This window comes from Ovis aries, chromosome 5 (assembly GCF_016772045.2).
Source record: "Ovis aries strain OAR_USU_Benz2616 breed Rambouillet chromosome 5, ARS-UI_Ramb_v3.0, whole genome shotgun sequence".
In the NCBI taxonomy this organism is placed as follows: Eukaryota; Metazoa; Chordata; class Mammalia; order Artiodactyla; family Bovidae; genus Ovis; species Ovis aries.
In genome coordinates this window covers 37,831,056-37,856,471 of record NC_056058.1, presented here as the reverse complement: position 1 = coordinate 37,856,471, position 25,416 = coordinate 37,831,056, and the positions used below count along the sequence as shown (strand labels likewise).

General features: G+C 43.7%; 1 protein-coding gene and 1 long non-coding RNA gene across 7 annotated transcripts in view; one reads left to right on the top strand and one right to left on the bottom strand.

Moving 5' to 3' along the window:
* Positions 1-8,739: 8,739 nt before the first annotated feature.
* Positions 8,740-19,721, top strand: LOC121819638 (uncharacterized). The gene is made up of 2 exons (XR_006059927.2): positions 8,740-8,913; positions 18,763-19,721. It is a non-coding gene; the product is annotated as an uncharacterized LOC121819638 (long non-coding RNA).
* A 2,624-nt stretch (positions 19,722-22,345) lies between these two features.
* Positions 22,346-25,416, bottom strand: part of BTNL9 (butyrophilin like 9) — a 53,578-nt gene continuing 50,507 nt past the window's right edge. For all 6 annotated transcript variants that reach the window (XM_042250395.2, XM_004008732.5, XM_042250396.1 and 3 more), the window contains one exon: positions 22,346-24,585. In XM_042250395.2, the coding sequence (XP_042106329.1) occupies positions 23,966-24,585 (620 nt within the window). In that variant the 3' untranslated portion in view covers positions 22,346-23,965. The remainder of the gene's footprint in view (positions 24,586-25,416) is intronic.

The following is a 25,416-nucleotide window of genomic DNA, read 5'->3' as shown; positions in this document are numbered from 1 at the left end:
ATCCCCTTCTCCTCCTGCCCCCAATCCCTCTCAGTTTCAGAGTCTTTTCCAATGAGTCAACTCTTTGCATGATGAGCTCAAAAAGGACAAAAATGGTATGGACTTGACAGAAACAGAAGATATTAAGAAGAGGTGGCAAGAATACACAGAAGAATTGTACAAAAAAGATGTTCATGACCTGGATAATCACGATACTGTGATCACTCACCTAGAGCCAGACATCCTGGAATGTGAGGTCCAGAGGGCCTTAGGAAGCATCAGTATGAACAAAGCTAGTGGAGGTGATGGAATTCCAGTCGAGCTCTTTCAAATCCTAAAAGATGATGCTGTGAAAGTGCTGCACTCAATATGTCAGCAAATTTGGAAAACTCAGCAGTGGCCACAGGACTGGAAAAGGTCAGTTTTCATGCCAGTCCCAAAGAAAGGCAATGCCAAAGAATGCTCAAACTACTGCACAATTGCACTTTTTACGCCAGTAAAGTAATGCTCAAAATTGTCCAAGCCAGGCTTCAGCAATATGTGAACCATGATCTTTCAGATGTTCACATTGGTTTAGAAAAGGCAGAGGAACCAGAGATCAAATTGCCAACTTCCACTGGATCATCAAAAAAGCAAGAGAGTTCCAGAAAAACATCTATTTCTGCTTTATTGACTGTGCCAAAGCCTTTGACTGTGTGGATCAAAATAAACTATAGAAAATTCTTAAAGAGATGGGAGTACAAGACCACCTGACCTGTCTTTTGAGAAACCTGTATGTAGGTCAGGAAGCAACAGTTAGAACTGGACATGGAACAACAGACTGGTTCCAATATTGTCACCCTGCTTATTTAACTTCTATGCAGAGTACATCATGAGAAATGCTGGGCTGGAGGAAGCACAAGCTGGAATCAAGATTACCAGGAGAAATATCAAAAACCTCAGATATGCAGATGACACCACCCTTATGGCAGAAAGTGAAGAAGAACTAAAGAGCTTCTTGATGAAAGTGAAAGAGCAGAGTGGAAAAGTTGGCTTAAAGCTCAATATTCAGAAAACGAAGATCATGGCATCCGGTCCCATCACTTCATGGGAAATAGATGGGAAAGAGTGGAAACAGTGTCGGACTATTTTTTGGGCTCCAAAATCACTGCAGATGGTGATTGCAACCATGAAATTAAAAGATGCTTACTCTTTGAAAGGAAAGTTATGACTAACCTAGATAGCATATTGAAAAGCAGAGACATTACTTTGCTGACAAAGATCCATCAAGTCAAGGCTATGGTTTTTCCAGTAGTCATGTATGGATGTGAGAGTTGGACTATAAATAAAGTTTAACACCAAAGAATTGATGCCTTTAAATTGTGGTATTGAGAAGACTCTTGAGAGTCCCTTGGACTGCAAGGAGATCCAACTTAAAGGAGATCAGTCCTGGGTGATCTTTGGAAGGACTGATGTTGAAGCTGAAACTCCAGTACTTTGGCCACCTGATGCAAAGAGCTCACTCATTTGAAAAGACCCTGATGCTGGGTAAGATTGAGGGCAGGAGGAGAAGGGGATGACAGAGGATGAGGTGGTTGGATGGCCTCACCGACTCAATGGACATGAGTTTGGGTAGGCTCTGGGAGTTGGTGAACAGGGAGGCTTGGCGTGCTGCAGTTCATGGGGTCACAAAGAGTCAGACTGAGTGACTGAGTCAAGAAATCACCTGAGGCAAGATTAAAGGGACTAGAGAAACTCATCAAGATTAGGAGACCTGAGTGGAGACTAAGTAGTGAAAGCCCTGCTCACGCCCTAATCTTGTCAGAGACCCCACCTCTGACATACTGTTATAAAATCCTCATCAAGTTCTCTGGAGTTGAGATATGTAGTTTTTTGATGCAGAAGTGCTGTGTCTCTCTTAGCCTGGCAAAGCAATAAAGCTATCCTTTTCTGTTTCACCCAAAACTCTTCCCCTGGGATTTGATTCAGCACGAGAGTACAGAGAGGCTGAGCTTTCAGTAACAACCTCACTTCTCTGATAGATCTAAGAAGAATTGTTGATTTTTCAGTTTGTTCTGCTTTTTTATTTGTTGGGATGGAGTGGTGACTTCTAAGACCCGTACATGCTGGATTGGAAGCTTGAAGTATAGCCCCATTCTCTCTGGTCAAGGTAAGAAGACATCAGCACCAAACGTTGAACTTCAGGAGGGCCTGAGGGTAAGGTGAGCAGGGTCCTGGGACAGACAGAACAACAAGTGGACCCTGCTTCCTCTAGACTTGGGCTGTAACAGGTTTTGTCAGCACAAGTGTTAAGTGTGTGTGTTTGGGTTGGGGTGGGAGGTTGGAGAGATGGGTGTCATAGAAGGTCGGTATGAGTATCTTGCTTTTTTCTTCCTTTATTTCAGTATCAGATGGCTTTGTCTGATACTGTTCTGTGTTTATGTTCAACAGAAGAACATCAAGGTCTAGCCCTAAGTTGGCTGATGGTGTGAGGTCAGTTTCAAGTTGTCAGAGGCTGCTTTTATCTTTCCTGGTATTTCTCACCATAGTGAATGTTAAAATATAATTTGTTTACTATTTAGAAAATAAACAAACCTCTTTACTTATGTTTCAAAATAAAGAGTAAGGAGTTGGAAGTAAGCATGTAAACCAAGGTATATGTTCACCTTCAACTGACAAGGTAAAGATCTTTCTAAAGAAATTGCAAAGATTGATCTTTGAATATAATATCTGTTTATCAAAGACACCCATGTATAAAGTAAACCGATAAATGACAAATTGGCAAATTTTGTTAATTTTTGACCAAAAGAGAAATCAATTAACATCTCTAATAGATAAAGAGCTACTAAAGAGAGACATAACATTTTGGCAGGAATGTGGACAGAAATTCATGGGAGAAATAGAAATGGCCCCAAAAGATGAAAAACTAGAATGTTTATTGATAATTCTTTTTAATTTGAGATACCTTTCCACTTATCAAATTATTTCTGATTGAAGAACTAATTCTTTTACCTGGAGATGAAGTGGGAATGGAGCTGGCTGTTGCTCTGATGGACCCCAGAGATACAGCTCATCTGAGGTTTGTGTTCATAATAAGCTCCCAGCAGATGCCTCTGCTCTCTGGAAATTATGAATCACAGTAGTATTCAAGTCACCAACAGAAATCATAGCCATTTACAGATTCCTTGCAATTGTTGCAGACACCTTGAAATAGTGTTTGTAACTTCTTTGAAATTATGTCATTTGTTAGGCTTACTGTTATATCTTTTTTATTTACTACCTAATAAGTACATATTGGGCTTCCCTGGTGGCTCAGTGGTAAAGAATCTGCCAATGCAAGAGATGCGGGTTTAATCCCTTGGTTGGGAAGATCTCCTGGAGAAAATGGAAACCTCCAGTATTCTTGCCTGCCTGGGAAATCCCATGGACAGAGGAGCTTGGAGGGCTTACAGTCCATGGGGTCACAAAAGAATCGGACATGGCTTAGCAACTAAACAACAAATATGTGTTACTACTTGTCTGAACGACATAGAATTACTAAACCAAGAACATTTTGACATTCAAAAATGGCCCACCTAAATAAAATTTTAATTTTTCATAACCATGCATTAGTATAATAGCTTTCCTTTGTATATGGAGGGTGCACCATGTGGCATGCAGGATCTTAGTTCCTTAATCAGGGATCAGTCTCATGCCCCTTGCGTTGGGAGCACAGAGTCTTAACAATTGGACTACCAGGGAAGTCCCAATACTATGTATTTTCAACGTATCTCAAACATTTTGAGAGGGCATATGTGGTACCAAAAGGGTTAAGGTCCCTTTTGGTGCAATAGTGCTCCTATTTGGTTGCCCATTACAGCCACTCACAAGCCTTAAATGCTTTTAGTGAAAGTCTTTCAGTTGTGTTTGACTCTTTGAGACCCCATGGACTATACAGTCCATGGAATTCTCCACCAGAATACTGGAGAGGGTAGCCTTTCCCTTCTCCAGGGGATCTTCCTGGCTCAGGAGTCGAACTGGGGTCTTTTGCATTGCAGGTGGATTCCTCACCAACTGAGTGATCAGGGATATCTGGATCTCAAATGCAAACTTTTGATTTTAATTGCTCTGGGTTATTCCCAAAGCAACTTGCAAAAGATATAAATTTATGTGATTCATGTGATGGATAAAGACATGGTATATATGCATACAATGGGATATTACTCAGTCATAAAACAGAATGAAAACATTGCCATTTGCAGCAATATGGATGGAATTAGAAATTATCATGCTAAGTGAAGTAAGTCAGGCAGAGAAAGACAAATATATATCACATCACTTATATGTGGAAGCTAAAAAATATAATACAAGTCAACTTATTTTACAAAACAGCAGACTCATAGAAATAGAAACCAAACACATAGTTTCCAAAAGGGAAAGGGAAAGGGGAAGGATAAATTTGGATTATGGTATTAATAGATACACACTTCTATATATAAAATAAACAACAAGGGTTTACTGTATAGCACACGGAACTATATAGCATATGTCAGTATCTTGTAATAACCTGTAATGGAAATGAGTCCAAACCGACCCAATATGTAAATCTTCATTTCAATATAAAATAAAAGATATCCATGTGATTCTGACACACAGCTAAAGTTTGGAACCATTGCTTGCAATGACCTCTTGCCCATCCCCTTCAAATCCCACAGCAGGGTGAGCAAATGGAAATGACTCACTAAATCAACTAAGGTAGCAGCGGAGTACAGTGTAGGCCTCTCTTCCCAGAACACACTGTAAACAGACTGAAGAAATCTTTTTGTATTTTGGGGTTTAATTTTTTATTTAATTGGTTTAATGTTTTTGTTTTGGCGGGGTGGGGGCAGGGGTTGGCCACACTGCACAGCATGTGGGATCTTAGTCCCCCCACCAGGGATAGAACCTGCAGTGGAAGCACAGGTTCTTAACCACTGGACTGCCAGGGAAATCTCGATCAATGGATCTTTTCAAGTTGACTGCTTAAAAGTCACCCAGGTTGCTTGCTGATGGAGCAGATTTGCAGGTCTTCCTTCAGAGATTCTGAGTACATCAAGTGTAAGATCAGGAAGTCATTTGTCCAAAAACCTGCAGGGAGGTGGTAGTGCAGGTGAGCCACCCTTGTTTAGAGAAGCACTGCTTCAGGGGTGCTCGGTTCAGCCCCCATGCAAAGCCTGCCCCAGTGCCTTCTCGGTATGCCCCTTTCACTCTTCACTTAGAAGTTGAGTGCCTCCCATGGCCATGCTCTCTCAGTTGCCTCTCACTAGCTTTCTGCTGCCTTAGGGTGTGCGATGTCTGGAGAAAGTGAACATGAAGTTGCTCAGTTGTGTCCGACTCTTTGCGACCCCCATGGACTGTAGATTTTCCAGGCAATAGTACTGGAGTGGATTGCCATTTCCTTCTCCAGGGGATCTTCCTGACCCAGGGATCGAACACAGGTCTTCCTCATTGTAGACAGACGCTTTACCATCTGAGCCACCAGGGAAATCTGGAGAAAGGAAAAGTCCTAAATCCCAAGGGAAAAACCCCATTCACCACCCCTTACATTTTTTTGCGTGTGCTAAGTTGATTCAATCATGTCCAACTCTTTGCCACACTATGAACACTTGCCCTCCAGGATCCTCAGTCCATGGGATTCTGCAGGCAAGAATACTGCAGTAGGTTGCCATGCCCTTTAGGGGATCTTCCCGACCCAGGGATTGAACCCACATCTCTTAAATCTTTCCTGCATTGGCAGGCAGGTTGTTTATCACTAGCGCCACCTGGGAAGCCCTAGAAATACTGAAGTACTGACACAAAGTCAATACAGCTTATCTTAAGAGTGTTAAGAGAAGAAAAGAAATAAAAAGATATTTGCTAATTTATGTATATATAACACAGACATGTATAACAAAATAAGGAAATACTTATAACACTTTTTGTCCTCATTTCTGTGACCAGTTGTGTGGTTGTAGCTGGCATTTATCACTACTTTTTACTATCCATCCTGCATTCCCTTTGCTTCAGCATGCACCTCAGCTGGTCGCTGTTCTTTAGCTGGCAGAGTAAGCTTAACTTTCATTTTTATTTTTTTTTATTTACTCGGCTGCATCAGGTCTTAGTGCAGCACATGAGATCTTCATTGTGTCAAGCGGGATCTTTTGTTGTGGTGCACAGACTCTCTAGTTGTGGTACACAGCTTCAGAACTTGCAAGGTCAGTTGCTGTACAGCATGTGCGATCTTAGTTCCCTGACCAGGAATCAAATCCACCCCCCCTGCATTGGGTGCACGGAGTCTTAACCAATGCATTACCAGGGAAGTCCCCTTACTTCTAGTAAATGCTAAGGAAGGTACAAGACTAAGTTCATCCACTTTCTGTCCTCTCCCTAGCCCACCGGACCAGTCTTTGCCTCCAGCTCCTCCCATCTCCTCCAGCTCTGCACTCGGTGCCTGCCATCCTGCTTTCTTCCCTAAGTAAGTACCTGTGTACTGCTCTCTCCTGGCATCCATGTAACTAGCACTTGTCTTTCATCTTGCATTTCCAGTCCATTAGCAATTTGGACCGTCAGTGACCTCAGTTTCCTCCACCTTTAATCTTACTTTCTACTTTGTGGCTCCATGCTCTGCCTGCTAACTAGCAGAAGCAGTGGGCATCCTTCCTAACTATTTCTTTGTTGTTGTTATTCAGGTGCTAAGTCATGTCCAACTCTTTGTGACCCCATGGACGACAGCATACCAGGCTTCCCCATCCTTCACTATCTCCTGGGGCTTGCTCAGACTCATGTTCATGTGAGTCAGTGAATCCATCCAACTATCTCATCCTCTGCTGCCCCTTTCTCCTCCTGCCCAGTATCAGGGTCTTTTCCAATGAAATGGCTCTTCGCATTAGGTGGCCAAAGTACTGGAGCTTCAGCTTACACATCAATCCCTCCAATAAATATTCAGGGTTGATTTCCTTTAGGATTAACTGATTTGATCAACTTGCTGTCCAAGGAACTCTCAAGAGTCTTCTCCAACACCACAATTCAAAAGCATCAGTTCTTCAGTGCTCAGCCTTCTTTATGGTCCAACTCTCACGTCCATACATGACTGCTGGAAAAACCATAGCTTTGACTATACAGACCTGTGTTGGCAAAGTGATATCTGAGTTTTAATATGCTGTCTAGGTTTGTCATAGCTTATCTTCCAAGAAGCAAGCATCTTTTAATTTCACAGCCACAGTCATGGTCTGTGGTGATTTTAGAGCCCAAGAAAATAAAATCTGTCACTGTTTCCACTTTTTCCCCATCTAGAAAAAAAATCACCAATAGAGTAGTGGAGGTGGGGAGGAGAGGAGTAAGGTACCATCCTTGGAGTTTGACATCCAGCAAGTTTTTGTTTTATTTTGGCTGCACCATGGGGCATGTGGGATCTTAGTTCCCAGAATAGGCATTGAACCTGTGGCCCCTGCAATGGAAATGTGGGGTCTTAATCACCAGCAAGTTTTGACCTCACCTGGTCTGGGTGAGATTTTTCTATTCCTTGTTCTGAAACTCTTCATGCAGTTTAAAAAAATTAGTATCTCCAAGATTCATATCCTGTGTGAGTCTTTCTTGTAGCTCAAAGAGCAGCAGTTGGTGGTTCTAAGGGTGAGGCAGGACTGAATTTGGAAGACAGTGAGCCTCATGTTTGTGCTGCAGTTGGGAAGATGGTGCCAATGCAGAGTTGCTGAAAGCTGAGCACTGGACTGTTCGATCCCAAGAAGGAGGGACATGAAGGAAGGATTAATCTGTTCTAGAGAAGTGATTGAAAGATCAGGTGTCACTGAGTCTCCTCTGGAAGGTACCAGGACCTTCACTCCTAGAGAACATTTGGGACAGTGTTGTCCTTTTACATGCATCTTGGGACATCTGTTGAGCACAACTGCCTTTTAGCTTCACTTTTCCTTCCCTATCTATACTACTTGTATACTGCATATCCAGACCCACCAGAACTGTTAGGAAATATACTGGGGCTCCAAACCTTCCCATGTGACCTTCCTTGGCTGATGACCATCAGCCCATTGCTCCCCTCCCCACAGCAGTCTGAGTCTCCAGGCTTCTAAAATAGACCCACCTAAGTCAGAATCACCCTGAACCCATTAAACCTGTGAGTTCTCCTGACTCCTGAATAAGATTATTTGGGGCTGGGAGTCATGGATCTGTATTTATGAAAGCCCCAGGAAAGTTTTGAAGCATCCTAAATGGTAAAGACTAGTTCCAGCACTGCATGCTATGGGAGCTTCCGAGGATCTGCCCATCCTGACTGTGCCTCTTTGTCTTGGGGCCTTGCCTACTGACTTGTGACTATTTCCAGCTGTCTTTTTGTAGCCTGGCCTTCTTAAGAGCAACATTCATCTTTGGTCTGCAGTGCCTGGCCCTTAGTGAGCTCTGATCTGGGCTCCTCTTTACACCCACACCAACAGCAAACACCTGATATGGTCTGTCTTGCTGCATCTCACTGTTTGCTGAACCCAGGGTAGGCAAGGGTCCAGCTGGGAAGCTGAAAGAAGGTCCAAGGAGCAGTAGGAACTGCAAACATTATTCACAGCAGCAAGGCAGACATGCTTTACTCTCTAACGGCTGTCACAAACAATGCCACCACCTTGACTCACTCTCCAAGAGTGTTTCAGGTGCTGCTTATATATATAATCACACCACGATGCGCATGCTCAGTGCCACAAATGATCCCAGCTGTAGGACATGAGTGGAGTGGGGCAAGAGAGTTTGACCACAACCACGTGGCCAATTGATATCTCCCTACATAGTCTCTCATGGAGTCTTGTAGAAGATGCAGGGAGAGAGGGCTGCCGGAGAAGCACAGGCTGCTCTATTTGTAACTGGTAGATTCACAGTGGCTCAGGGTCCCTCTGGAGCAAAACCTCCAGAAGCCCCATCCACTTCCACAGCCTGGAGGAGCTGCTGAACCTCAAGTAAAACGTGAGTGACCACAACTAGGCTGGAGTAGGTACCCTCTCAAGAGCAGAAACAGAATTCCTTGTGAAAATGGTTCAAGTTGGAGATAGGAGGTGATAGGATTCAGTCCAAGGGTCCACACAGCCAAAAAGCTTTTGAACACCTCCAGGGTGGTGGGAAGGTGGCAAAACAGTGGCCAGGGTAAGCTTTGATATACAATCTCTACTTGAGCTAGGTGACAGGCCTCACTGTTCCCCAAACAAAACAGAAATCTCCTCAATGTAAGTCTAGCTGCACTAGCCAGAGCACATTCTGGATGGTTTTGGAAGGAAGTGATGGCTGCAGGGGAGGCTCAGACAATGGGCTCAGCACTGTATTTCAGCAGCCTGAGAGGGAATAGCTTGTCAAAACAGAAAAGTCCAAAGGCAAACCGGGAGGCTAAGCGGAGCTACTGCCACATTCTAGGTGCCAAAAAAGATGTCTCAGACCACATGATAAGAAGTGATGCAATTCTGGGGTGACTGGGCCAGTAAAGCTGAATTTGTGGATAGGCTAGGCTGAAATATGACAAAGAGTTAAAGATGGCACCAAGATCTTGAGCAACAGGAAGAAGTGAAGTGAGTTAGCAAGGGCAGGGAGGCCTTCCCAGGTAGTGCGGTGATAAAGGAGATGCAAGAGGTGCAGATTCAATGCTTGGGTAGGGAAGATCCCCTGGAGTTGGAAATGGTAACTCACTCCAGCATTCTTGCCTGGAAAATTCCATGGACAAAGCCTGGTGGGTTACAGTCCATAAAGTCGAAAAGAGTCAGACGCAACTGAGTAAGAGCATGCATGAGATGCAAGGGCAGGGAGCAAGTTGGTTGGGAGAGGGTGGGACATCAAAAGCTCATTTGTCCTCAGGTTATGTTTGAAGTGCTTCTTGGATGTCCCGGTTACTCTCACCATTCTTCCAAGCCAACACTCCCTTTTGCCTATACCTGAGAACTCATCTTCTGCCCTGTCTCCCTACCTTCGTTTTTTTAGTTTATTTTAATTGAATGATAATTGCTTTACAATATTTTGTTTGGGCCTCCCTGGTGGCTCAGATTGTAAAGAATATACCTGCAATGCAGGAGACCTGGGTTCAAGCCCTGGGTTGGGAAGATCCCCTGGAGGAGGGCATGGCAATGCACTCCAGTATTCTTGCCTGGAGAATCCTATGGAAAGAGGAGCCTGGTGAGCTACAGTCCATGGGGTCACAGAGTCAGACACGACTGGAGTGACTAAGCACACACTGTGTGTGTTTCTGCCATACATCAACATGAATCAGCCATAGGTATACATCTGTCCTTTCCTTCTTGAACCTCTCCCTCACTTCCCACCCCGCCCCACCCTTCTAGGTTGTTATGGAGCTCCAGTTTGAGTTTTCTGAGAAGTGAAACATGTTAGTCGCTCAGTCATGTCCGACTCTTTGTGACTCCACAGACTGCAGCCCACCAGGACACTCTGTCCGTGGAATTCTCCAGGCAAGAATGCTGGAGTGGGTTGCCATGTCCTTCTCCAGGGGATCTTCCAAATCCAGGGATGGAACCTGGGTCACCTATGTTGCAGGCAGATTCTTTACCATCTGAGCCACCAGGATTCCCTGAGTCATATAACAAATTCCCTTTGGCTATCTACTTTACGTATGGTAGTGCGTGTGTTTCCATGCTACTCTCTCCATTCATCCCACCCTAGAGCCTTCCTCCCACTGCCTATGTCCATAAGTCTGTTCTCTATGTCTGCGGCTCCACTGCTTCCCTGCAGATACGCTCATCAGTACCATCCTTCTAGATCCCATATATACATGTTAATATATGATATTTGTTTTTCGACTGACTTCACTCTATATTATAGACTCTAGGTTTATCCACCTCATTAGAACTGGCTCGAATGCATCCCTTTTTTTTTTTAACTTATTAATATATATTTTAAAATTTTATTTTTTAACTGAAGAATTATTGCTTTACATAATTTTGTTGTTTTCTGTCATATATCAAGAATCAGCCACAGGTACACCCATGTCCCCTCCCTCCCGAATCTCCCTCCCCATCCCACCACTCTAGATTGTCAAAGAGCCCTTGTTTGAGTTCCCTGAGTCATACAGCAAATTCCCATTGGCTATCTAGTTTACACATGGTAATGTAAGTTTTCATGTTACTCTCTCCACATACCTCACCGTCTCTCTTCTCCCCTCCCCATGTCCATAATTCTTTTCTCTATGTCTGTTTCTCCATGCAGTTCATTTCAGCTGCTCAGTCCTGTCTGACTCTTTGCGACCCCATGGACTGCAGCCCACCAGGTCTCCCTGTCAATCACCAATTCCTGGAGTTTACTCAAATTCATGTCCATTGAGTTGGTGATGCCATCCAATTATCTCAGCCTCTGTCATCCCCTTCTCCTGCCTTCAATCTTTCCCAGCATCAGGGTCTTTTCCAATGAGTCTTTGCATCAAGTAGCCAAAGTAGTGGAGCTTCAGCATCAGTCCTTCCAATGAATATTCAGGATTGATTTCCTTTGGGATGGACTGGTTGGATCTCCTTGCAGTCCAAGAGACTCAAGAGTCTTCCCCAAAACCACAGTTCAAAAGCATCAATTCTTCAGTGCTCAGCTTTCTTTGTAGTCCAACTCTCACATCCGTACATGACTACCGGAAAACCATAGCCTTGACTAGACAGACCTTTGTTGGCAAATTGATGTCTCTGCTTTTTAATATGCTGTCTAAGTTGGTTATAACTTTTCTTCCAAGGAGCAAGCGTCTTTTAATTTCATGGCTGCAATCACCATCTGCAGTGATTTTGGAGCCCCAAAAGATAAAGTTTGTCACTGTTTCCATTGTTTTCCCATCTATTTGCCATGAAGTGATGGGACCGGATGCCATGATCTTAGTTTCCTGAATGTTGAGCTTTAAGCCAACTTTTTCACTCTCCTCTTTCATTTTCATCAAGAAGCTCTTTAGTTCTTCTTCTCTTTCTGCCATAAGGGTGGTGTCATCTGCATATCTGAGGTTATTGATATTTCTCCCAGCAATCTTGATTTCAGCTTGTGCTTCCTCCAGCCCAGCATTTCTCATGATGTACTCTGCATAGAAGTTAAATAAGCAGGGTGACAATATACAGCCTTGATGTACTCCTTTTCCTATTTGGAACCAGTCTATTGTTCCATGTCCAGTTCTAACTGTTGCTTCTTGACCTGCATACAGATTTCTCAGGAGGTAGGTCAAGTGGTCTGGTATTCCCATCTCTTTAAGAATTTTCCAGTTTCTCCATTGCTGCCCTGAAAATTAATTCATACATACCATCTTTCTAGATTCCATATATATGTGTTAATATACAATATTTATATTTCTTTCTGACTTACTTCCCTCTGTTTAATAGGCTCTAGGTTCATCCACCTCATTAAAACTGACATTGGTGGTGAAGAACTCACCTGCCAGTGAAAGAGATATAAGAGAAATGGGTTTGATTCCTGGGTTGGGAAGATCCCCTAAAGGAGGGCATGGCAACCCACTCCAGAATTTTTCCCAGAATCCCATGGACAGAGCAGCCTACAGTCCAAAGGGTCACAAAGAACCATATAGGACTGAAGCAGCTTAGTGCACACACATGGTAGTTTTATTCCTAGTTTTTAAAGGAAACTCCATACAGCCTTCCATGGTGACTCTATCATTTATATTCCCTCCAACGGTGCAAGCACCTACCCTGACTTAAAAATTTTTTACTGAGGTATAGTTAATTTACAATGTTGTGTTATTTTCAAGTATACAGCACAGTGATTCAGTTATACATATGTATTGATATTCTTTTTCAGATTCTTTTCCCTTATAGGTTATTATAAAATTTTGGATATAATTCCCTGTGCTATACAGTAGGTCCTTATTAGTCACCTATATTATATATAGTAGTGTGTAAATGTTAATGCCAAACTTCTAATTTCTCCCTCCCACCCTTTCCCTTTGATAACCATAAGTTTGGTTTTTAATCTCTGTGACCTACACTCACTTTACATCTTCTAGCTTCTGAACCCAGAGAGAAGACTTACACGTGACAACCTGATTTTCACTGCGGGTGTGACCTATCCGCCATGGTCTTACACTACCTCCTGGGGAACACCTAACTATCTTCTTATGTCCCCAAAGCCTCTCCTGTACAGTGTCACAAATCTCTGTCCATAGCTGTGAAAAGAAGAAGGGTGAAAGGCAAAGGCGAAAAGGAAAGATATACCCATTTGAATGCAGAGTTCCAAAGAATAGCAAGGAGAGATAAGAAAGCCTTCCTCAGTGATCAATGCAAAGAAATAGAGGAAAACAAGAGAAAGGGAAAGACTAGAGATCTCTTCAAGAGAATTAGAGATATACCAAGGGAACATTTCATGCAAAAATGGGCAAAATAAAGAACAGAAATGGTAGGGACCCAGATAATCAAAAAGGTGTGATCACTCACACTCACCTAGAGCCAGACATCCTGGAATGTGAAGTCAAGTGGGCCTTAGGAAGCATCGCTATGAACAAAGCTAGAGGAGGTGATGGAATTCCAGTTGAGCTATTTCAAATCCTGAAAGATGATGCTGTGAAAGTGCTGCACTCAATATGCCAGCAAATTTGGAAAACTCGGCAGTGGCCACAGGACTGGAAAAGGTCAGTTTGCATTCCAATCCCCAAAAAAAGGCAATGCCAAAGAATGCTCAAACTACCGTACAATTGCACTTATTTCACACACTAGTAATGTTCAAAATTCTCCAAGCCAGGCTTCAGCTATATGTGAACTGAACTTCCAGATGTTCAAGCTGGATTCAGAAAAGGCAGAGGAACCAGAGATCAAATTGCCAACATCTGCTGGATCATGGAAAAAGCAAGAGCGTTCCAAAAAGACCATCTTTCTGCTTTATTGACTATGCCAAAGCCTTTGACTGTGTGGATCACAATAAACTGGAAAATTCTTCAAGAGATGGGAATACCAGACCACCTGACCTGCCTCTTGAGAAACCTGTATGCAGGTCAGGAAGCAACAGTTAGAACTGGACATGGGACAACAGACTGGTTCCAAACAGGAAAAGGAGTACATCAAGGCTGTATATTGTCACCCTGCTTATTTAACTTCTATGCAGAGAACATCATGAGAAATGCTGGGCTGGAGGAAGCACAAGGTGGAATCAAGATTGCTGGGAGAAAATCAATAACCTCAGATATGCAGATGACACCACCTTTATGGCAGAACGTGAAGAACTAGAGCGCCTCTTGATGAAAGTGAAAGAGGAGAGTGAAAAAGTTGGCTTAAAACTCAACATTCAGAAAACTAAAATCATGGCATCTGGTCCCATCATTTCATGGCAAATAGATGGGGAAACAGTGGCTTACTTTATTTTGGGGGGCTCCAAAATCACTGCAGATGGTGATTGCAGCCATGAAATTAAAAGATACTTGCTCCTTGGAAGGAAAGTTATGACCAAACTAGATAGCATATTAAAAATCAGAGACATCAATTTGCTAACAAAGGTCTGTCTAGTCAAGGTTATGGTTTTCCAGTAGTCATATATGGATGTGAGAGTTGGACTATAAAGAAAGCTGAGCACCAAAGAATTGATGCTTTTGAACTGTGGTGTTGGGGAAGACTCTTGAGAGTCCCTTGGATTGCAAGGAGATCCAACCAGTCCATCCTAAAGGAAATCAATCCTGGGTGATCATTGGAGGGACTGATGTTGAAGCCGAAATCCAATATTTTGGCCACCTGATGCAGAGAGCTGACTCATTTGAAAAGACCCTGATGCTGGGAAAGATGGAGGGCAGCAGGAGAAGGGAACGACAAAGGCCGAGATGGTTGGATGGCATCATCGAAACAATGGACATGGGTTTGGGTGGATTTCGGCTGTTGGTGATGGACAGGGAGGCATGGTGTGCTGCGGTTCATGGGTTCGCAAAGAATCGGACATGACTGAGAGACTGAACTGAAGGCCTCTCCATCCTGCCCCTACATCTCTTCCAGTCACTCATCTTACTCCAACTCTGCTGTAATCTTCAGGTTCTTGGGGGCTCCCTTGGTTCAGTGGCATGGACTGGCCCTTTCCTTCTCTCTAGCCTTTTCTCCTGGGCTTCCCAGGTGGTGCAGTGGTAAACGAATCTTATCTGTTAATGCAGGAGACTCAAGAGATGTGGGTTTGATCCCTGGGATCAGGAAGATCCCCTGGAGAAGGAAATGACAACCCACTCTAGCCTTTTCTCCTAGGCCGTGATGAGACATCTTTCAGGCCTCTCTTCCTTTCAGAGATCATCCTTGTCCCCACCCTTACCCCTGCTCAGGTGGGAATCCATCATGCATTCACTTGGCTTCTCAGTTTCCCAGTTCCTAGTGCACACGCTTCTGCTGCATATAAGAGGTCAATGCCTTCACTTCCTGCTAGGCCACAAGACCCACAGTGGATCCTCAGTCCCTCAGCATAGGGCCTGACATCCTCTGAGCTTTGAGCACAACAGTCAGATCTATCAGTGGATAGATTTACCAAGCACCTGCTGCAGGTGAAGCTTCCAGTTTTCGGAAAGTAGGACGACAGGGGCCTCAGTCCTGGTCCATCTGTGCCTCTCTCTGAGGCCAGTGACCCTCCATGCCTGTTTATCCTACATGATTTTGCAGAGGTCTTTGGCCTGCCACATGGGTCTCTAGTGTTCCTCATTCCTTCTCTTGTCAATTAGGATCATTGCCGTATTTCTCTAGGAATTCTGCTGTGACTCTCCTCCCTTCATGGTTCTGGAGCTAATAACTTCATGAGTGTGGGGCCACAGATCCTAGCTCTCCTTTCTGGAAACCTACTTCCCCCAAATCTAGGCTACCTTTTCCTTTCTTTTACCTTTAAAAATATATATATTTCACATATAAGTGAGATCATACAGTATTCCTCTCTCTGACTTATTTTACTTAGCTTAATGCACTCAAAGTCCATACATGTTGTCACAAATGGAAGGATTTCCTTATTTTTTAATGACTGGAATAGCACTTTTTTATTCATTCATTCATCAATGGATGACAGGTTGTTTTCACATCTTGGCTATTGTAAATAATAGTGCAGTGAATAGGGATGGGGTTGTAAAGATATGTTTGAGTTAGTCTTTTCATTTTCTTTGGATAAATACACCACAAGTGGAATTGCTGAATCATATGATAGCTATATTTTTAATTTTTTGAGGACCCACCAGATTGTTTTCCATAGAGGTTGCACCATTTTACATTTCCACTAACAAGGCATGAGGATTCCCTTTTCACATCTTTACCAATATTTGTTATTTTTTTATATTTTGGATTATAGCCATTCTGACAGGTATGAGGTGATAGCTCACTGTGGTTTTGATTGGCATTTCCTTATTAGTGATGTCAAACATCTTTTCACATATCTGTTACCTATTTGCATGTATTCTTTGGAAAATGTCTATTTAGATCCTTTTCACACTTTAAAATTGTATTGTTTAGTTTTTTGCTACTGACTTGTATGGATTCTTTCTATTTTTTGGATTAAATCTCCTTATCAGATACATGATTTGCAAATATTTTCTTGCATTCAGTAGGTGGCACTCTGAATTCTGCAATAGTGGTTTAAATTGCTAGCAGTTCTTTTTGATTCCTTCTCAGAGTTTCAGCCTCCCTATGTGCATTATCTATTGTATTTGCAATGTGTTCCACTTTTTCCATTAAAATCCTTAGCATCGCAATCATAGTTATTTTAAATTCCTAGTCCAATCATTCCAAAAATAATTGCCATATCTGAATTTAGTTCTGTTTTCTTTTTCTCTTCAGACTATTTTTTTTCTTGCTTTTAGCTTTGTAAATTTTCTTGAAAACTCAACATGATCTATTAGGTAACAGGAACTAGGTAACTTGGCTTTAGTGTGATGGTGTATGTTGACCAGGCTGGGAGTTACACTGTGATTGCTGTTTGGTTTGGCTGTAGCTGTCCAAGATATCAGTTTCCTCTAGTGTCCTTGTTCTTGTTTTCTCCTAGCAAAGTCCTTTATTAAGAGTATGAGCCTTTCATTTTCTGTTCAACTATAACCTCTGTCATTATGTAGGGATTCTGTGGTTGTGTTAGAAGAAGGTGTTGGGAAAACAGAACATTCTGTAGTCCTATGATTATGTCTGTTTTCTATGGGTCTGGGCCCCAGGAATATAATCTTCACAAGTACTCCTCAGCTCCCCCCTTCTTTACTTCTGTATGATAGGAAGGCTAGAGGGGGCTGGAGTGGCTAATTGCCCTTCCCCAGGTCAGAAAAAGTAGTTTTCCTTAAGACCTGGCCTTTGTTACATAGAATTGGAGGAAGAACTGAGTGCCCTGAAAGATTTCAAAATGGTTGTTCCTGATGGTAGAGTGAGAGAATTTTCCTCCAGTCCTCACAGTGAGAACTTGGTGCGGATCCTAAAGATAAAACTCAAGAAAGTGGATGGGGTAACTAAAACTGCTGTCCCCTTGAGTTTTAAACTCAAGCTATTCCACTTCTGTCTCTGTCTACTGGAGTGGGTTACCATGCCCTCCTCCACTGTCTCTAGCAGTCGGTTAATTACAGTTTGTGTTCCTATACTCTCCACCAGCAGGCTTCTCCACTTGGACAGCCTGTGAAACAAGAGGGAAGGGATCAGGGCACAATCCTTAAAGAATGACAATTGTTGAGGATACAACATTAACTGGTTAGAACTAACTAGGCCTAAGATGGTAGAAGCTTAGACTTCCAGTAGACCTCAAGCCTCATTATACACTCGTAGTACAGTAGCATATGCTAAAAGGTACACTTATAGGGAACATGATAATTCTGAAGCAGACCATAAAAGGTCAGGCCCACTTTCTGGAAATCTCCACCCCTTCTCCATGACAGTTGGAATAAGCCTTCTATTTATTAGCCTATGAAATTACCCAATTCATAAAAACTAACCACCTCTTTTTTCTGGGCCACTCTCACCTTTTGAGATGGACTGCATTCTGTCTATGAAATGTGTGTCTCTCTAAGTAAATCTACTTACCTATCATTTTATCTCACTGAATCACTTCTGCATTGAGATGTAAAGAACCTGAGCTTGAGTAAACTGGTACCGGATGAGTGGTCTTATCTAAAAAACAGTGAGTTTTGATTAGGTGTGAATCTCCTCTGAGTTGTGCAGTTTTACCTAGAAGCTGTGATTTTCTGTATCTGCCTATCTCCCTAGTTTTCAGGGAAACAGTTTTCCTTGTGACTTCAATACTCTGACAGATCTGAGATTTTTTTCAGTGTTTTCAGTTATTTTCTATTGTAAGAATTAGAACCATGTTTCTAAGCTTCTTATATTGCAGAGCAGAAATCTGAAGTCTAGGTTACTGTGTCTGAGGTTCCCTACCCTGACTGCCGACAGAGGGACCTAATTCCATCTAAATGACTTGTTTCCTTTCACTGATTTTTGTTTTTTCATGCTCCTTTGCCTGTGTAGCTCAGTCAGTAAAGAATCTGCCTGCAGTGCAGGAGACCAGGGTTCGATCCCTGGGTTGGGAAGATCTTTTGGAGAAGGAAATGGCAACCCACTCCAGTATCCTTGCCTGGAAAATCGCAAGGATGGAGGAGCCTGGTGGGCTGCAGTCCATGGGGTTGCAAAAAGTTGGGCACGACTGAGTGACTAACACTTACTTACAGTTACTTTTGACCTACTGAGAGTAACAAGTGACAGTTTGAATGGTGGTCTGTACCTGGCCTTCCAATAAGGTTGTGGACTTCCAGATTAGTAGAAGACAGATTACAGCTGGGCCCCATCTTGTGTGGGGTTTATGTTCTATATCCAGATTCAGGACCCACAAAGACTCCAACCAGTACCCCGTGCTGCCCAGCTCACCAGCTGCATCTCTGTTTCTCAGTCCTAGGGTTCTCCCAGGTCTCTTGCTGACAGCTCTTCTCCAAAGGCCCACTCCAGGGAACGTCTAGAGAACATCAGGGACACAGCAGCAGTCACATGACACAGGAGTGCCAGCAATAATGTTGTTTTGGAACTTTGTTTACAAAATCTTCTCCAAACTGTTTCTGGGAAAGAAGACGATGGTAAGAGTTGCTCACCCTGATGTGAACTGTGGCAACCAGTATAGAGGGGTCTGTTGGCTGGAGGAGGAGCCCCCCAAGCCTCATCAGTGTTGGGAGTGTCCTGAGTCTTGGCCCAGGTGGGACTGAGCTTCAGACCAAGTCTTTGGGAGGCACCGTTAGAAGATACAAGGCTGCCTGGAGCCAGGGTGGAGCTACCAGTAGAAGAACCAGGGAAGGAAGCAAGCAGAGGATGGCAGTGTGGTTAAGGCTGCAGAAGCAGAACTAGAGATGCTCATGCTGGAGTAGATCCGGGAGAGCACCAGCATTACTGTTTGCAATAATTCTTTTAAATTATTTTGAGAGATACTTTTTTAACCTTTAAGATTCATTGTAGTTACATTTATAATACTTTCTGTATCAGTTTTTAGGTGTTAGAAACTGGCAAGAAGCCTGAGAGGAGGCTTAATTCGGGAAAATCTATCTTTTTCAACAGTGTCAATGTGAAAAACATTTTTACAAATGAATTTTGGCTCTCAGGCACTGATAAACTGAGGCATTCTAGTGTATGATATGGCCACCATCTTCAAATGAAAAAGCAGGCACTTGCTGTCCTTTGAAATATCTGCTGTATCTATGCTGCTATGTGTGCATGAGTTAACCTGCTTTTATGGTTGTAGTTTTTGTGTTGAATATCTATTTTGAGTCTGCATCATTATACTTTGATTATTCATAATTTTTCACTTTATGTAACTAACGCATGTTGACAATAAACTGTAAATAAAAGAAATGTATGAAATAAGATATTATTTATAGGTTAAATGAGATCATTTCCTTTGGGGGATAGAGGATGGGAAGGAAACTGGGGAGGGAGTCCCCAAGGTTTTGGGTGTTTTAATGCATACAGTGAGAGGCAATAACCCTCTCTGGTGGAAGTACTTGCCACTCCCCTAATCCAACCCTCAAAGAATCATGCAATTTTCGGTGATGACTGCAAGAAGAGCATAGCATCTTGTTTGATCCACCCAGAGGAAGAGGAGACAGGGAGATGTGGTCCCTGAAGACAGCATGCCCAGTCTGCACTCTATGCACACACATATGAATTTACTACGGGTCAAAAGAACATCTGGGAAGCTAGTCAAAATTAAGTCACTTTATTGGATCCCTTCTAAGCATGCTGTCTGCCAAGTGAAGGGATCCAGAATCAAAGGAGTGCTGGGCTGGCCTGGCACGAACAGGATGGAGCAGAGATTAGTTGCTCAGCCAAGGCTGGGGGAACTGAGGAATAGGGAGGATTCGGGGAGGCTGTGGCTGCACCCTCCCTCTTGTCTCCTCTTCCTGCCTCAGCACTGAGGCAAGAGCCTGTGAGAGTAGAGCAACAGGAAGTTTTCAGAGGCAGAATGACCCCCTCCCCACATTAGGCCCCCTACCTGCTGGGGTCAGAATTGGATACAAGGTCAGAGTTTGCAAACTGAACAGTATAATCAAAGCTGTATGAATATGATGGGCTCTGTTCAAGATGCTACTGAGGAACAATAAGGAAGGATTTCATAGAGGAAATCAAAGGCAGTGATTTGAAAACCATAACAGACATGACAACGTGTCATGTTACTACACCCTGGTGTTGACTCTTCAACCAGATGGATTCAATTATACATGAAAAAAATATTTTCTTGTGACTTTTTTCTGATTGAGATGAGGCAGAAGGAAAAGACTCATCAACTTTTTTTTTAATTACAGAAGCAATATATGCTCCCTGTAAAGATATATGTGCACCATAAAAATTTATAGCACCGTGGTACCCCACAGTATGAATAAGCTATATTTATCTGTTCTAGTTACAAGTACATGGTTCCAAACCTCTGTTTTCACTGCCACAGTGAGCATCCTTTTGCATCATTAGGTGTAAATATTTCTGTAGAACAGATTCCTGGATGTGGAATTGCTTGTCAGAGGATGTTCATGTTTAGAAAAATTTTTTTATGTAATGACACCATGTTTAATGAATATGAAAGTTCAGGTGAGGCTAGCTCAAGGAAGGGGACCCAGAGAGGGCTCAGTGTCTTGTGTGAGAGGTAAACTGTGACACAACCTCCCAGCACCCCTCTCCTCTACAGGGATTCACACTGGCCCCCTCAAAGCCTCTCAGCAGTCCTATGGGGACAGCAGAGCATGATGACTGGCCCCATTTTACAGTTGGGAAAACTGAGTTCCAGGCAGATTCACTGCTTGCCCAAAGCCACACAGAGTTCCTGGTCCTGCATCACTGTGGCCTGGCTCAGAGGAGATGTGAGTGGTGTGGGGGACAGAGGTGCGGTGTCCTCCACATGGGTTGATGTTAACAAAGTTGACCTCAAAGTAGCTGTACCAATATATAAGCCCACCAAAAATGTGCCCGATCCATGGGAATCTTTGTCTTTCCATGAAAGATTCCTGTGGAGACAAGGATGACTTGCGTGTTGCTGTCAAAGTCTAGGTGCTCTCAGCTCTGCTAGTCTCTGTGAGTTAACCACAAAGACCATCTCAGGTAGGGTAAGCCTCACATCACAGGTGTGCTTTATACACTGGATTGGGACCCATACATAGGTGTTGTTTTCATCCTTTCCCAGGTTTGAGGAATAGCTGCATGGAAAATGTGAACAGTGGGGAGAATTGAATGTACCAGGTCCTACTTTTAGAAAACTTGACAGAGGGTCACTGGGCATAGACTGAAAGGAGGTGGGGGTGATTTGGTAAAACTTTCTCTTCTCCCCCATTTATTTGTTCATTTATTTATGTATATCAGTAAAGATACACATATTCTTGGATTCCTTTTTTCTCAATCTATAACTCCCATTAATTACTTTGATGTTCAAATTTGGCTAATGGGAGTCCCTTTAAACTGGCTTTTCTGTCCAGTTGACATTTCCCCCTCTATTCTTTGAGGACTTCTTGCATCCTGGTAAAAGACAGACTCATTCTGCCACGTGTTTCTTTCAACACCCCCAATCTATTAACTCAGTTCTGGCACTATCTACCTAGTGTGTGCATGCTAAGTCGCTTCAGTCATGTCCAACTCTTTGTGACCCTATAGACTGTAGCCCACCAGGCTCCTCTGTCCAGGGGATTCTCCAGGCAAGAATACTGGAGTGGATTGCCATGCCCTCCTCCAGGGGATCTTCCCGACCCAGGGATTGAATCCACATCTCTAGCATCTCCTGCATTGGCAGACTGGTTCTTTATCACTAGCACCACCTGGGAAGCCCGAGAGATAGGGTCAGATCCCACAGGTTCTCAGTCCTACAAGACTTCCCTTTCTCTTTCAATACCAGTTACAAATCCAGGTTGCCTGTGCTTCTGACCCACTCACTATAAATTGGAGATTCCCAAGACCCCTACCTTGAGTTCCATTAATTTACCAGAGCAGCTCACAGAAGTCAGGAAGAGTTTACTAACTAGATTACAGATTTATTATAAAGTGATATAGTTCAGGAACCAGGTAGAATAGATGCATAGAAGAAGGTATGTGGGAGGGGTACAGAGCTTCTTCCTTTATCTCTCTGAGCACCTCTCTCCCTGCATCTCCAGTGTTCACCAGCCTGAAAGCTCTCTGAACCGAGTCCTTTTGGGGTTTTATGGAAAGTTTTCATCACATAGGCATTTCTGGTTAAATCATTGGTGCTTGGTGGTTGAACTCAGTCTCCAGCCCCTTTTCCCTCTTTGAGGTAGGTGGGTAGGGTAGGGCTAAGTTACAACCCTCTGGTCACACAGTTGGTTCCCATGGCAACTAGCCTCATCCTTACTGGCTTTCTAAAAATTATCTCAGTAATATAAATTCAGGTGTGGTTAAAGGGCTTGTTATGAATATCCAAAGACATCCTTACGACTCTTATATTTTAGAAAATTTCAAGGGTTTAAGAGCTCTGTTCTAAAATCTATGTCAAAAACCAAATAAATATTTCCTAGTATAGATCAGAATCTCACCATGTATTTTCCCTGCGCCAGCCCTGAAGTGCACCATTTCTGCAAGGAGCCTCGGTTCCTTTCCGTAGTAAATAGTAACTAAAAACTAAGATCTCAGTGCTAGACATGCTCATTGGTACAGGGGTATTGTTGTTTCTAAGCCCTCAGTGTAGACAGAGCCAGGAACTATATCACATCTGTCTATTTGACAACAATATGCATCTATTTCATAGTAAAAACCTCGAGTTCACAATTATTCTTTCATTCTCTCCTTTCCCTATGTCTTGTTTTATGTTTTTATATTTTGTTGTTTGTTTTGTGGGCTTTTTTTTCTTTTTGTATCTCTTGTCTCTGGCTAAAGAAACCTCTCAGCACACTTAGTGAATTGACCTCTTCTTGGGCAATTCTTGTCATTATTCATTTTAATGTTCAAATTGTCCTATAATTGGTCAATGGAGCCCCTTTCACCTAGCTCCAATGTCTTTTTGCTATGTTCCCGTCCGTTTTTGAGCATTCTTGTACATAAAAGCAAAAGATGTTCTCTACTCTCACCACTTCTCCAAGTTCATTTTGGTGCTAATTGGCAGTGAAAACTAGCATCTGAGCCTTAGGTGAACTTGTTGCTTATGAAGTGTCATTGTTTCCAGACCTTTGTAGAGCTAGAAAATACATACAAAAATATTAAAATACAGAAATTAACTGATACCCCAATCTTATCTGATGAATTTTCTCCTCTTTTTTCCCCATTCCAGTTTCTTTCATGTCTTCACAGTGAACACTGTGACTCCTAGCAACATGAATATATGTTTACTCACCTGCTCAGTCCTACAACATACACAGATAAACTTTGGAATTGTCTTTCTTTAAAAAAAAAAAAAAAAGAAAGAAAGAAAAAATCATATGCATACATGTACACATTCACATCTACATAGGCAAAGGTCTCTCTTTGCTCCCATTCTGCTGAGCCTTTTAGCCTTTGCCGACATTCTGGGGCAGACAGTGAGGTTACTGTATCTGTTGGCTTTACAGGAAGCAGAAGAGCATAGCGCCAGCTGGGTATCCAGGAAGCCGCCCAGGACCCAGTCCAGTGGCCACGAAAGCACTTCACCACAGGCCCAGGGCAGGGTTCGAGGACTCATAGGGTTGTAACCAGGCGTCACTGTCCTCCTCTTCGAGGACGCGTTTCTCACCAACTGGTAATGGGCAGATGGTGAGCGGATCTGGGTGTTCGCTGCCATCGTGGGCTCTAGGCCTGAAATATGCGCAGAGCATCCCCGAGAAGGTGTCGGTGAAGGTGAAAATGTGGGAGCCGTCGGATACGTTGAAGAAGGACAGCTTTCCAGCCTCAACATCCAGAAAGATGCCCACGCAGCGGGGCGGCACGCGCACGCTGAGCGGGACGCGGTGCTGGTCTAGGACGAAGTACTCACAGCTGTTCCACAGCCCCATCACCCAGTAGCCAGTCGCCGGGCTCATGCGAGCATGCCCTGCACTCGGCACCGCAGCCAGACACACACCGAGAAACCAGCTGCTGCGGCGGCCCACGTGCACCTCCCAGTAGTGGCGGCCAGCGGAGAAGCGCTCCCGGCTCAGGACGCACGTCTGCTCAGAGAACCACTGAGGGTTCTCTGACCCCAGCGCAGTCCTGCGTGAGAACACGCTTTTGCCATCCTCGGAGACCTCCAGGCTGGGGTGGGCGGAGCCAGGATCCAGGGTCACATCCACTGCGCAAAGGCACAGGGTCAGTGCCCGCCAGGGACCGTTCTGCCCGCACCCACATCCCTGTCCCCTCCCCTGATAGGCAAACGTCTAGTTCTCCCGATGGAGCAATCGGTGGAATAGTTACCCCTCTCCTGAAGCCCCTCCTCCCACCACCCTGGAACTGAAGAGGCATGGAAGTCACTCCCTAGCTTTTGAACGTGATAAGAGGAATTCATTTCCTTCCTTAACCGGAAGGCTCTTGAATTCCATGGTGCCATACAGAGCACAGATAGCAAATGAGGGAGGTTTCTGGGAATGGAGGCGGGCTCACTTTTCCCAAGACCTGGGCCGCAAGAGGGCTCCCCAGGTAGTGATAGTGGTAAAGAACCCGTCTGCCAAAGCCCGACACATAAGCGAGAGGGGTTGATCCCTGGGTCAGGAAGAGCCCCTGGAGAGGGGCATGGCAACCCACTCCAGTATTCTTGCCTGGAGAATCCCATGGACAGAGGAGTCTGGCCGGCTACAGCCCATAGGGTGGCAGAGTCCTACACGACTGGAGTGACTTAGCACACACGCCCAGTCAACAGGAAGGAGCTCAGGACTGGTTCTTCCTGGCTGCTCTTATCACTCAGTGTGACCTTGAGATCACTAGTGAGCTCTGGGCCTCTGTTGAACAGCAATGTTAGGATTTTAAAACTGAAGGGGACCCCTGAGATCATCTAGTCCAGTACCCTGCACTCCAGCAACCCATTCCCCCTCCACCCCCAAATCACACTCATTTGATGGACAGGGACCCCAAGGATCCCTCTGTCAGATAATGTGGGAAGTTCTGCCAGATGGAAACAAATCTAGTA